Source organism: Rhodamnia argentea, chromosome 11 (genome assembly GCF_020921035.1).
Source record: "Rhodamnia argentea isolate NSW1041297 chromosome 11, ASM2092103v1, whole genome shotgun sequence".
In the NCBI taxonomy this organism is placed as follows: domain Eukaryota; kingdom Viridiplantae; phylum Streptophyta; class Magnoliopsida; order Myrtales; family Myrtaceae; genus Rhodamnia; species Rhodamnia argentea.
Genome location: NC_063160.1, coordinates 2076295 through 2090225, shown reverse-complemented (window position 1 = coordinate 2090225; position 13931 = coordinate 2076295). Strand labels below are relative to the sequence as shown.

General features: G+C 39.7%; 1 protein-coding gene and 2 pseudogenes across 1 annotated transcript; all 3 read right to left on the bottom strand.

The window, feature by feature from the left end:
* Nucleotides 1-1913, bottom strand: LOC115744060 (annotated as a pseudogene).
* Nucleotides 1914-4063: 2150 nt separating this feature from the next.
* LOC115744059 (citrate-binding protein-like) lies at nt 4064-5621 on the bottom strand. Its single transcript, XM_030679151.1, has 2 exons — nt 5340-5621; nt 4064-4453 (listed from the first exon to the last, which is right to left on the bottom strand). The coding sequence occupies exons 1-2, from the start codon at nt 5619-5621 to the stop codon at nt 4064-4066; spliced, it is 672 nt and encodes a 223-aa protein (XP_030535011.1).
* Nucleotides 5622-9682: 4061 nt separating this feature from the next.
* On the bottom strand, nt 9683-11568 carry LOC115744102 (annotated as a pseudogene).
* Nucleotides 11569-13931: the final 2363 nt, after the last annotated feature.

Below are 13931 nucleotides of genomic sequence, written 5' to 3'. Positions count from 1 at the left end.
TCAGTCGTATTTCTTTAAAACTTGAATGCCTCTCCAACGAGCCTCCATGTAGAAAGAGGCTACGTCTTGGGCATAAAGGCCACATTTGAAGGCATGAGAAGTCCCTCCTCGACCATCCGCCTCTAATTTCAGATACCCATCAATGTAAACCTTCACTTTTGAACCATCCATGTCGTGTATAACATTCAGCCGGAACCACTTGTCGTAGATATCGTCGACGAGGAGCTGGGCTCTGTAGTACGCGAGCGAGCCATTGTACACTCTCAGCATCAGCGTCGCATGGTTGCGTGAGGGCTCGCACCGGACACTTGTATTATGCACACGCCCGAACTCCCAGCCGGGACTTATCCATACCTTTCGAATTGCCAAACGCCTGAGGAATAGTTGTATCCCTGAGGCGTAAAATGTTGTTCAAATGGATTAGAGTAAACCAAGCCGTAGCATGTACGAAACTCTATTTTCCACAGACGGTTTCAAAAAGCCGAAGGAGAATAGCGCAGTATACTGAGCATTAGGTTTCGTTTGTTTCATTGCCCAATAGCGAGGTTTCACTCGATTCTATCTAATAATAAGTATACCTGCATCTAACGAGCCTATACAATGCCTCATAATATGATGACCGCCTAATTCCTTAAAAATCTTCAAACTTTAGATTCAGTCTCAAATCTACCTCAAACTTTTTTTGGTGTCGGAAAAAGCCCCAAGCTTTTGATCCAGTCCCGAATTTGCCCCGAGTTTTTTTTTTGTCTAAGAAAAAAATCCCAAACTTTAAGTTTAGTCCCAAATCCGTCTCACAGTTTATTTTGTCTAAACAGAAATCACCATATTTTAAATTTATTCTCAAATATACTCAATTGGTCCAGTCCCAACTTGACGTGGCATTTCCACATCGATAATAAATCCACATTAGTAAAATAATGGAGCGATGGGTACGGATCGACGTGGCATTTTCACATCTATAACAAATCCACCACATTAAAATTGTCCATATTCTCTAAAATAAAACCATTCGAAGAAATAAAAATCAGGGATGACTAATGGTGATCTTTTGACATAGGGGTAATGGGGGTAGATTTGATATTAGAGCCAAAATTTAGTGATTTTTCTCTGAGACAAAAAAAAAAATTTGGGTAGATTTGGGAATGGACCTAAAGTTGGGTTTTTTTTTAAGATAAAAGAAAAGTTCGGGGCAAATTTGGAGTAAACCTAAAGTTTGGAATTTTTTTCCAGAAAAAAATAAATTTGGGGCGGAGTTGGAACTAAACCTAAAGTCCTAATTTTTTTAGGGAATTAGGTAATTAGATGACTATTCGATAGCATAGGACCGGTAATTATTCTAGTTTTTCAAGAGACATAGAAAAAGTACACAAAACGTTTCTCCTTCTCTGGTCCATTGCCTTCAGGTCCTTCACGTCTTCTAACCAGTGCCAACTACGAAGTGACGAGATCCCACTGGAAAAACCAGTGAGATCAGCGTGCAGCACACTTCACTGAAACTACAGGGCAAGTAAACTCCTTTCCAACACCCTTGTTCAGCCCTTTTCGTTACCTTACCTGGATCGCGATCTCGGTGCGAGGCTCGGTCCGGTTGGTCAGGCTGTGAGGCTTGTCAGTGGAGTAAACACAGCATCTATGGACGATGTCGCAGAACGAGCAATGCTGGTCCTCGGGCACGTCGTACGGCTTTTGGATGTGGTAATACGAACGGTTGAGAGGCAGAGACACAAAGCCTCGGGTCTCCAAGCCAAGCTCTCGTGCAATACTGTAATGAAATGAATGATGGTAGCCCGAGATTTTGCTTTTGAGAAGGAAAGGGTAGACATTGTTATGGGAAGGAAAGGACTCCGGACTGGTTCAATGGATAGTATAGCAATTTTGAAGGACTTCGATCAGTCATGAGATCAATACTCCATAACAGACGAAGTCCATTTTCTTTTCCCAGCTCACTTTTTTGGATTAATACCGCTGAAAATCATAAATTGGTATACATATAATAAATTTACTCCAAATTATTTTTTTGACCACAAAAAACCTCAAACAAGTACACTTGTAATAAATTTACCTCAAACTGGCACATTTGTGACAACTTTACTCTCCGTTAGTTTTTGTTAAATCTAATCGTTAAATTGCTAAGTTGGATGGCATGTGACAGTTATGGGTGTACTAGTTTGAGATTTTTACCCTCTGTTTGTCACATGTTTATCAATTTGGGATTTTTCATGGTATTAATCCAATTTAACGAAAGGTAAATTTTCACCGGTGTGCCAGCTTGAGATTTTTCTTGGTAAAAAAAATAGTTTAGGATAAATTTGCCACAAAAGTACCAGTTTAGGATTTTTTATGGTAAAAAAAATAGTTTGAGATAAATTTGTCACATGTGTACCAGTTTGAGATTTTTTGTGATCAGAAAAATAGTTTAGGATAAATTTATTACACGTGTATTAGTTTGAGATTTTTCATGGTATTAACATTTTTTTTTATTTTTTGGGCGGCCGCAAAAAACGATAAAAAGTGCTTGAACTCAACCAACTTCAACATTAAAAACTCACATACTCCCGATGATGTGGCCACGGGAGTAGCTAGGCAGCCAGCGTGCTGCTGTCCACGACGAAGGGGATTATAGAAGAGGACGAAGAAGGATGAAGAGAAAATACAAAGAAAGAAAGAAAGAAAATGTCTCTAAGGAGGATAAGCTAATTAGTTTATTCGGATTATCTTAATTAAACCACCTCATTAGTTTTTCTTTACTCCTTTTGTTTCACCAAAATTAAATGATTTAACAAATATTTTATAAAAAAATGATTATTTGTATCACTTAAAAAAATTTATAAATAAAATATAATTTTTATTGACGACAACAATTTATTTTTAGAAATTTTCTTAGATGATAAAAATAATTTCGTTTGTTTCGCGTAAAAAGAATGATTTGAAAAATATTTTCTAAAAAATAATCGCTTGTATCACATGAAATAATTAAACCAATGAAAATATTTTCATCATCAACAACAATTTACGTTTAAATATTTTCATGGACTATAAAAACGTTTTCTATTCATTCCTTTTTTTAAGCATTCATTCATATTTTTAAGCGATATAATCGATCAACTTTAGGAAAATACTTTTCAAATCATCCATTTTTTGTGAAACAAACGAAGCGTTAACGAATTTTTATCTGCCTTTGACCCTCTTGAGTTCTGCTTAAGCTTGATTGGCACCACCTAATCAAAGACCAAACTTAAAAAAAAAAAAAGACAATTTGCAGGCTAACCGTGTGTATAATTTTGGTTGCTATATGACAAAGTCAAACAAATTAACCTTAATCAGCAGGGAAGTTGGTCAATCCAGGATTGGCACTGCACCAGGTTTCCAATTGGCCCATTGCAGGACTTTGTGTTTGGTGGACTGATAATTAATTCTTTTTTTTTTTTGTCAAAGAACTGATAATTACTTAACTTAGTGGTTTCTTGTGATTATTCCTCCAGTTTTGTGAACTCTGTGTTAGACATTAATCTTGAGTTGTCCTCGCGTCTGACATTGAAGAGGCCTAATCAGGTTTATGATAATTCCAAATTCATTGTACGGATGTCAAATTAGTCTTAAAATTTTCGATTTGGTCAATTTAGTCCTAATTTTTTGTGAGAAATTTCAACGTAGTCCCTTCCGGCAAATTTCGGTTGAAAATTGTTGACGCGGCGGTATGCCGGCTATGACTAGACCATCATGTTAGTGATTTTCGGCGAAAATTGACTGGAATGATGACATTGAAATTTGCGCAAATATTTAGAACTAAATTGATAAAATTGAAGAATTTATAACCAAATTAGCATACGTACAATAGGTTTATGATTGATTAGGTACTTTTCTCTGATATAGTTTATTGTCTTCTATTTCTAGAGAAATTTTGGTTTGTATACCTTCCTGTTCTATGTGGTGCACAGTGCACATGAACCGTGCTCATAATCAATAAGACTAAGCACACGGTTCTTTACACATTAATGCACGTATCATTAATCACCGAAGGCACAGATTAGACGAAAACGAAATCTTCACTGTCGCTCCATTTTCAGTCGCACTTTTTCATGACTTTGATGCCTCTCCAACGCGACTCCATGCAGAGAGAATCACCCTCCTGGGCATAAACACCGCACTTGAAGGCATGAGAAGTCCCCCCACGGCCATCAGCTTCTAATTTCAGATACCCATCGAGGTAAACCTTCACTTTCGAGGCGTCCGCGTCGTGCACGACGTTCACTCGGAACCACTTGTCGTAGATCTCGTCGGCGAGGACCACGCTCCGGTAGTACATGAGCGTGCCGTTGTACACTCTTAGCATCAGCGTGGACGCGTGAGGGCTCGTGGCTCCAAACACTTGCATTATGCACACGCCGGAAGTCCCGGCCGGGACGTATCCATATCCTTCGAATTGCCAAACTCCTGAAGAATAGTTGTATCCCTAAGAAAAGGTACAACTTCGAAAGGTCTAAATTGGCTATTAAGGGATGAAATGATTTATCAAGTTCATCGTCGGAGGAATGGATGATGTATATTGTGACACCGGAAGTCCCACATCGTCCGGGTGAGATTTTAAAATGTTATTCATAATTTAGGGTATGTTTGATTGGGGGAAAACTCGGAAAGGAAAATGCTTTCCGGAAAATTATTTTCTAAGAAAATGCATAGTTTTCCAATGCTTGGCGACATGTGACTGAAATTTTTTTCTCATGTTTGATCTCATTGAAAAAATGATTTCAATCTCATGTTAAAAAAATTGAATTTTTAAATTCTTTTTTAAAAATTTTTTATTCTTTCTTTTTCTTTTTCTTTTCTTCCTCCACCACGATCGGCTGGAGGCGGCATGGGCGAGCTCGAGCTCGCTGGGATTTTGTAAGCCTTGAGCTTGCCGGCCCATGTCTGTGGCTAGTCGCCAACCGTCGTAAGCTCGGGGGCCAGCGGAGAAAGAAAAAAATTAAGAAAATTTTAAAAAATGACATATAAAACACAAATGTAAAAAGATAATTAAAGTAAAATATCAAAAAATTCGTGGATGAGCAATTCCGGACTGAGTATGTCAAGCAAAAAAAAATTAAAATGAAAAATAAAAAAGTAACCATCATATCATGTGAGATTCGCATAAGACTCTAACATTGTTAACGATAAATTCAATCTAGACAACTACTTTAACACGATAATAGGTCGCCACCCCGGGGGTGATCTCAAATAAGTTTAGCTCAGTGACAGCATTAAAAATCTCAAACGGTTCACTTGTGATGCGAGTAATCATGCTTCGGATCTACTACGCACTTAAACAAAACCAACACAGGTCAGTTGGAGCCTTTTACATGTATGGCGATCTCGGTACGAGGCTTGGTCAGGCTCGTGGGCGTGTGAGGCTTGTCGGTGGAGTAAACCCAGCACTTGTGGATGCCGTCGCAGAAGGAGTATCGCCGGTCCTCCGGCACGTCGGACGGCTTCTGGATGTTGTAGTACGAACGATTCAAAGGCAGAGATACAAAGCCTAGGGTTGGGTCGATCGGGCCCCAAGCCAAACTATCGTGCCATGTTATGAGCTGAACGATAATTCTCAAGAGCATGGCCTTTGAGTAGAAACTCAAAGTGGACATCCTCACGAGTAAGAAGAACTAGCTATGGTAGTTTGTGGATTGTGGAGTCGGTGAACGACCATGTTGTTAAGAAAGTTTATATATTGGAGTCTAGGTTTGTCTCGACTGGGAGCCAAGGATTCCCCAGTGCATAAGTTAGTAAATTATGTTGAATACAATTATTAGGTGGACCATTTTTCTTCTATTATATATTTATTTGTTCAGACTCAAGCTACTGTTTTTACTTCGGGGGTGAAGATTCGAGTGATTAGATCGTACCAACTCCAACATTGAATATTCTCGGTCTGCCTTGTCCAAGCTTCTTTGGCCCTATTCCCTAAAAATACTTTAAACTTGGGTTGATTCCCAGTTCTAACCGCACTTATTTTTTATTTTATTTATCTAAGCAATAATTTACCAACGTCCACTCTACTCTCAAATCTGCACCGCGTCCTCAAATTATGCCACCGAGTTCTTCAAAATTATCGACATTGACATTCTTGTTGTTCCATGCAAAGGTTAGGATGCTGTTGATGATGCGGGTTCCGACAATGAACGTCTCATTGGCTTTGATGTTGATAATTTTGAGAAAATCAGTAGCGATTTTTGGATGCGAGGGCAAATGTGGCACTACAGTGAATTGTGGCCTTTTTTTTTTTAGTCAAATAAAGTTCAGGATAGATTTGAAATTAAGCCTAAAGCCAGGGGTCTTTTATGGTAGTAAGCCAATTTTGGCCTTTAGGACTGCTACGATAGCATCTAGTGAAGATGAGACCAACGGGTATTTTGGATTTGACTATAATGAGTCCAATTATTTAAAGTACATACAACTTAGTATTTGTTTCGGGGTTACCCAAGGCAGTCCAACGTCCCATGATGGAACATCACGAACCCCTTATTTGAATCCATCGCGTAGCGAGGTGTTCTCAATTTGCCACCTTTGACCAACCATTAGGATAGTGGTCAACAAGCAAGGGAAGTCATTGAATGAGGACAAGTGCATTAGGTCATGAGTAAACACTACAAAAAAACGACATTTTAGCGACGAATTTTGCCACAAAAAATTCGGCAAAATCCATCACTAATTGATTTTTGCGACGGATTTTGCCATGAAAAAAAATTAATCGCTAATCCGGCGTTGCAAAATTTAGAGACGAAAATTTGAATTTTCGTCACTAAATTTACCGACGAAAATAGATTTTGTAGCTAAGTTTGTTGCTAAATTTAGCGACGAAATTAGATTTTCGTCGCTAAATTTTTGCGATGAAAGAAAATTTCATCGCTAAATTTAGCGACGAAATAAAATTTTTGTCGCTAAATTTAGTGACGAAATGTGTTTTCGTCACTAAAATTTAGCAACGAATTAGGATTTTCGTAGCTAAATTTAGCGATGAAAAGTCAAATTTTCGTCGCTAAATTTTGCAAAGCCATGTTAGCCATGAATTTTTTTCGTGGCAAAATTCGTCACAAAAATCAATTAGGGATGAATTTTGCCGAACTTTTTGTGGCTAAATTCTTCGCAAAAAAGTTGTTTTTTCGTATTAGCAAATTTTTTTCGTTTTTTCGTAGCTACACAGGCGCCGCCACGGCCGCCGCGGTGACGGAGCACTTCACCTGGAGGGCCTTCAAGGATCTAGCCCTCGGGATCTCGGAGGCCGAAAGCTATGAACTTTGGAGCGGCCTTGAGGAAATGAAGGGTCTCTCCAAGAGGGTATGCGCGGCGGTGGCGTGGGAAGCCGGGGCCGAGGCCGTTGCTGGGTTCTAGAGAGAGGGAGTACAACTGGTGATGGGTTGAGAGAGAGAGAGGGTGTGTGTGTGTGTTTATAGAGGAGGGAAAGAGTGAGAAAGTCTGTTGAAGGGGCGATGAAAGCAAAGTTTCGTGCAAGAAAGATGGCTTCTTCTGGGGGTGGTTGGGAGAGACGTTGAGAGAGACTCCAAAGTTCGGAGAGCAACATGCGTTTTTCTTTGCCAATGGGGAGAGGAGAGAGGGAGTGGCGAGTGGAATAATAGAAGGGGGCGCGGGAGCTTTATAGACAAGAGCGGGGAAGGGAAAATTTTAACAGGAGCGCCACGTTTTAAGAGGAGTGGGAAGGAAAAATTAACGACGAAAATTGGTGTTCGTTGCTAATTTAGTGACGAAATTCCATTTTCGTGGCAATATTTGCGACGAACATGGTTTTCGTTTCTAATTTAGCGACGAAAATATGTTTTTGTCGCTAAATCAACATCTGTAATTTAGCGACGAATTTTTTTTGTCTCTAAATTAGCGACGAAATTCCATTTTCGTGGCAAAATTTGAGACGAACATGGTTTTTGTCGCTAATTTAGCGACGAAAATATGTTTTCGTCGCTAAACCAACAACTGTAATTTAGCGATGAAATTTTTTTTTTGCGCTAATTTAGCGACAAAAATCATATTCGTCGCTAAATTAGCGACGAAAGTCCATTTTTGTGGCAAAATTTGCGACGAACGTGGTTTTCGTCGCTAAACCAACATCCGTAATTTAGCGACGAATTTTGTTGTTGTTGCTAGTTTAGTGACGAAATTCCATTTTCGTGGCAAAATTTGCGACGAACATGGTTTTCGTCGCTAAACCAACATCTGTAATTTAGTGGCGAAATTTTTTTTTGTTGCTAATTTAGCGACGAAATTCCATTTTCGTGGCAAAATTTGCGACGAATATGGTTTTCGTCGCTAATTTAGCGACGAAAATATGTTTTCATCACTAATTTAGCGACGAAAATATGTTTTCATCACTAAACCAACATTTGTAATTTAGCGACAAATAACTTTTTCGTCGCTATTTTCGTCGCCAATTAGCGACGAAAAACTATTCGTCGCTAATTAGCGACAAATTTTTTAATCGCTATTTTCATCACAAATAACGGCGAATGTTTTTTTCGTTGCTAGTTTTGTCGTAAATTAGCGACGAATTATTTTCGTCGATAATTTTCCGTGGCTAAATCCTTATTTTTTTGTAGTGAAAGTCGAGGAAGTTTCTAGACCAAAAACAAAAAGCCGACCACAAAAAAAAAAAAAAAAAGTCGAGGAAGTTGCCAGGTCACGGGACAAGAAAGAGTCTTTGGTCAAGGAGGAGACAAGCACGTATCCACACACTCGTCCCGAGTTTTTGCCTTTTCATTTCCTTCGCACTTCGTTTTCATGGTACTTTCACTTCCATGTAATTTTCAATTCCCTTCATGAATTTTAATTCTTGTATTTTATTGACAGAGAAGCAACGTTCAGTCGATACTTCCGGATACAAACACAAACAAATATTCGAATGTTCAGTCAACAATCTTGGATACAACTGACGAACAACTTAACCCATAATGAAGTGGAGATGACATAACTCTCAAATAGTTTAGTTGACAATCTTGGATGCAACTGTCAAATAGATAACCGTCAAAATGTTGAAGTCGATGCAGCAATCAAGTAACCGTCAGTGTAGTGGAGTCAATGTGACTTTCAAGTAACCTTTAGTAATATCAACGTAACTGTCTGTGTAACTGTCGTTTGTAGGCTATAGATACCTCAAGTGAACTCATTGTATTTTGACCACCAAAAAAAAAAAAAAAGGCTTTCCGTAAAGCACCCAATTTTATCTCATAATTCGGTGTGTACCTGGGCAAAGATGGACAAACAGTTCCATTCTCAATTTCTAAAATGATGCCTGAGGTATGGATTGTTGATTTGGTTTGACTTTACCAATACAATTGTATGTCTATTGATTAGTTTATTACTTGATTTAAGAAGGCTAAGAGTAGATTCTTCACTTTACTCGCTAAAAAGGAATTTTAGAGATTAGGCTTTTGATGGAATAGAATTTAATTTAAGAGAAAGATTTGAAGGCCAAAGCATTGCAAATTTGTTTCAATTGGCAATGAGAGTGTCTAAGCACGAGGAATTATTTAAAGACAAAGAAAGATGAGACAATTGAATTGCTTAACATCGATATTACTACCATGGCCTACGTATTGGCCTCAAACCAAATGAGAAAAAAAAAAAATCCGCTATGATATATCATGTCACAAATCCGGACACATATCCAGTCATGTACAAGATATACATAGATGTACTAGAATATCAGAATAAATTGTGTCTCTCAATCAATTACCATGATTGCAGTGAGACTTCGAAAATCGTCAATCTGATACCTTATTGTAATATTGCCTGGTGGACGATTTTCGAGCGAATAGAAGGCAAAGTAGAGACATTAGCAAAGCTTGCCGCAGTCGTACCTACTCGCGCTGACGGCTCTTCCCAATAGAAACTTGTAGAACACAACGTCTCTTAGGAACTTCATCCACCAACTAGACCCATCCTGCTGAACCCAACCCGACAAGAACGACGCCGTGATCAACGTCGCCGCCCTCCACCTTCTCTCCCTTACGTAGCTCTCGAGGGCGGGCCCGACATTGCCCATCTCGAGCTCGCCCCCTTTGGAAATCAAGCTCCCGATGTGCCGGCCCAGCACGACCGCGTCCTCGAGGGCCAAACACCCACCTTGGCCCAAGTCCGGCGTCATGGGGTGCATGGCGTCTCCGGCCACGGTGACGTTGGCGCGGGTCAGGGTCCCGAGGATTACGTCCCACGGATAACGAAACATTGGCCGGTTCCTAGACACGGTGGAAAGGTCGGACTGGCCGATGTCACGATGATGTCGAGGTACATGGGAGGAAAGTCTTTGGCTAAGTTGTCAATCACTTCTCTTAGTAGTAAATTTGGATCACCTCCTATGTCTCCTACTGAAATGTAGATGTGTCAATGACCCAAAAAAAAAAAAATATTATTAGATAAACGTTAAGTCCGCCGGATTATTACCTAGGCAGATAGAAAATGAAAAGAAGAGAAAACGTTTGTTTACCTTTAGGAGGGGCTTTGCAAGCCAAGAACCAGTAGACCTCCTTGTCGTTGAGCGGAACAAAACCAGCCCTCTTTGAGACGTCCACCAGTTGCTGAACCGCATGGTTCAACCCGTGGCCTTGTGGGTACACGGCCACCCCGACGATGCCGGACCGACCTGAATCGTCCGGCTTGCTGAGCCCTAACCAGCGTGCTATCCGCGAATGCACTCCGTCGCATCCGATAACGACCTACATACACATATAGCACGTATCTTACAATATGCTGATCAATAGACTACAGATCGTCCGACTTAATTGCCGTGGAAATCAGAAAGAGATTTTCAGTCACGAGAAGTTATTATACCTTAGACCTGACGACAGTTCCATCCTCAAGCGCGAGGATACAAATTGACGAGCCTTGCTCCACCACTTGGGTTTCAATCGAAGTGAGCTTCGAAGAGAAACGGATGGTATCTGGAGGCAATTCCTCTGCCAATGCCTGTAATAAGATCTTCCGGTGCACCGTTCTTGGCCCACCTCCACTCCTAAAATATACAAACAAAAAAAAAAAAGCGTAAATGTTGAAACTTTTAGCATTGCGAAATTTAAAAAAAAAAAAAATAGACGATGCATCGATCGAAAATTCGAAATGAAAAAATTTCAGAGTTGCAGTACCCTTTGCTTGCACCATAACGCAATTCCTGAACGGCTTTGGTCGTCACATCGGTTACGTAGCCCCTGATGCACGAGCACGAAAATTTGATTATGATAAGTTTAATCTAATAACAATTAATTAAGTAGAAGTATACATGTTAACTACAAGAACGGTAAAACAAAACTTACTTGGAAAAAGGAGTGTAAAGGGCGGTGAGCTTATCCGAAACCCCGAGCACGTCGAGCGCATGCCAGGCGTTGGGGAAGAGGGTCAAACCCGCGCCGGCGGCTCTCAGCCGCTCCGATCTCTCGAGCACCAATGCTCGCACGCCGACCTTCTTCAGGGCCACTGCCGTCGCTAGCCCTGCGATCCCGGCTCTGACGATCACAACGTCTTCCATACGAAATGTAACCTCGGCTCTTCTTTTTAAGATCTTTTCTTTCAATTTGGGGGAAACTATGCTCTCGATCTATTTTAGCTATTTCAGAGTGAGAAATGCGTTTCTTTTTATAGCTATTATGGCGATCGTGTCCGTCTAATGACGTGCTTCATTTGATTTCTCATTTGACCAGATGCGTGAGCTGCAAAAGTCGAATTTTTCAGATGTTAGAGAAACAAGCACGTGATTAGAATGCCTGTTAGCACGACTATAGACCTTGTTTAATAAAATTCTAAACAATTGCTATGAGGAAGTTGCCGTGAATCTGGTCTTTAAATATAATTAAATAAGTGGACCACCTTTGACTTTTCATTTAGACACAAAGCAAAGATGGGAAAAAGTAGCTAATTTGACCAAGGAACATGCCGGTTGCAAAATAAAAAAATACCACCTTCAAACACTGCTGTAGCCTTGGGGTTTGACTTGGAAAAATTGTCCAAAAAATTTAAATCTATTGCACTTTTGTCAACTCAGTCCTTAATCTTTTAATTGTTTCGATTGAGTCCTAAACCTTTTCACGTTTAGCCAATTGAGTCTATCGGATCAATTTTGAAAAAAAATCTCTAATGTGAATGCCAATCGTTTTACATCGCAAAACCGGTGCTGCTATGGATAATCGTCAATAATATGTCCATAATTTTTGTTCGAATTCTTTGTTTTTCTATTTTATGTTTGTATTGATTTATTTTTTCTATCACTGTGGTTGGCCATAGGCAAGGGCTAGGAATCCTCGCCCAAATCCATGCAAGAGCTGACACCGTTGCCCACTACTTGGCAAGAGTGATGACGCCCTCGCCTGGTATGGACGAGGGTTGCGAGCCCCTTGCTTGGATTTGGGCGAGGGCCAATGCCCTTGCTATGACTAACGAGGACCGTGACACCCTCACCCGACCAGGCAAGGCTCGCTGGCCCTCGCCGGTGGCCGGCCACATTTTTTAAAAAATAAGAACAAAAGAAAAATAAAATAAAATAATTTTAAAAATATTAAAAATTATCCACATCAGCAATGATCGTGCTCGCAAGAACGCCAGTACCCGCATTAGTGGTTTCTGGTCAAAATTGGCTTGATGGACTCAATTAGCAAAGCGTGAAAATATTTAATATTCAATTTGCACACTTAAATATTTAGCTCAACTAGCATAATTAAAATATTTAGTACTGAATTGGCAAAAATGCAATATGTTTAAAACTTTTTGAACAATTTCCTGGAATTCACTAGACCTTGCAATTTTTTTTAATAAGAATTAGGGGAGTTATTAACATATATTAAAATGGACATGGAAAATTAATATTTACATGGTTTTTAATCTAAGCGCAACAGGAGTGTGATCGGGTTGCCACAATCTAAGTAAAATCGATACCGATACCGACACCGACGCGCTACATATGAGATGACAAGACACGACACAACACGCCGACACATCATTTATTAAAAAAAAAAGAAAATTCCGACGTTTTGGGACATGTATATTAAATATTTATTTTTATATACACATGATAAATTATCATAAATTTATAAAAAATATTAGCGGTGAGTTTATACCTCTACTTCTGCAAGGGACTCACGACTAGTTTTTTTATGGGCTGGTTGGGTATATTAATTTTATGATGGCTTGGTATATAAGTATTTATATTTTTGATAAATTTACACCTTGACCAATAATTTATTGAAAATGCTTAAAATTGATCACATGTGTGTCGAAAGGACGTGTCGGGATGCTGGACTCGCATGTCGTTGGTGTGTCTGGAGCGCCGACTATGTATCGTTCGCATATCGGATAGTGTAGGATTCTTAGAGTCTCGAGGCCTGCGAAAGTGCTAGACGGGACGCGATACGACATGGAGGCATGGAGGCCCGGGAAGAGTGTCGGTGCTTCATAGGCCATAATGCCATCTATTCTGTCTTACCTCTCCTCTCTTTGGAACCATAAGATATCTAAGTCTTGGCATTAGTGTTAGGAAAAATCCCTTTTGACAGTTTGAAGAAGACAAAATAATCAAATGCTACTAATGTGTTTAATTGGTTAAGTAGAACCAGGTGAAAATATACAAGCCATTATGTAGATATTGTCTTAACCGAGTATCTGAAGATTATGACTTCTCTTTCAATGGTGAGCAAGGCATTGAGTGTAGAGGTGTCTATAAGTTGGAGGTACCTGAGTAGAAAGTGAACACATTGATTTTTGTAGTTCATGAAAATTACCTATTTACCCTCTCTAGGTGATAAGATTAGCCCCAACAATTAGTGCCTGACCCGGCCCATGAGCACTAATCTAGTTGTTAAGCCCAGCCACATGGTGCAACATGAAATGGGCCCAAAAGTTCGATCGGTGACCATTGAACACCCAATGGCCGGCCATTGAGAGAGAAAAAAAAAATGTCTTCTTGT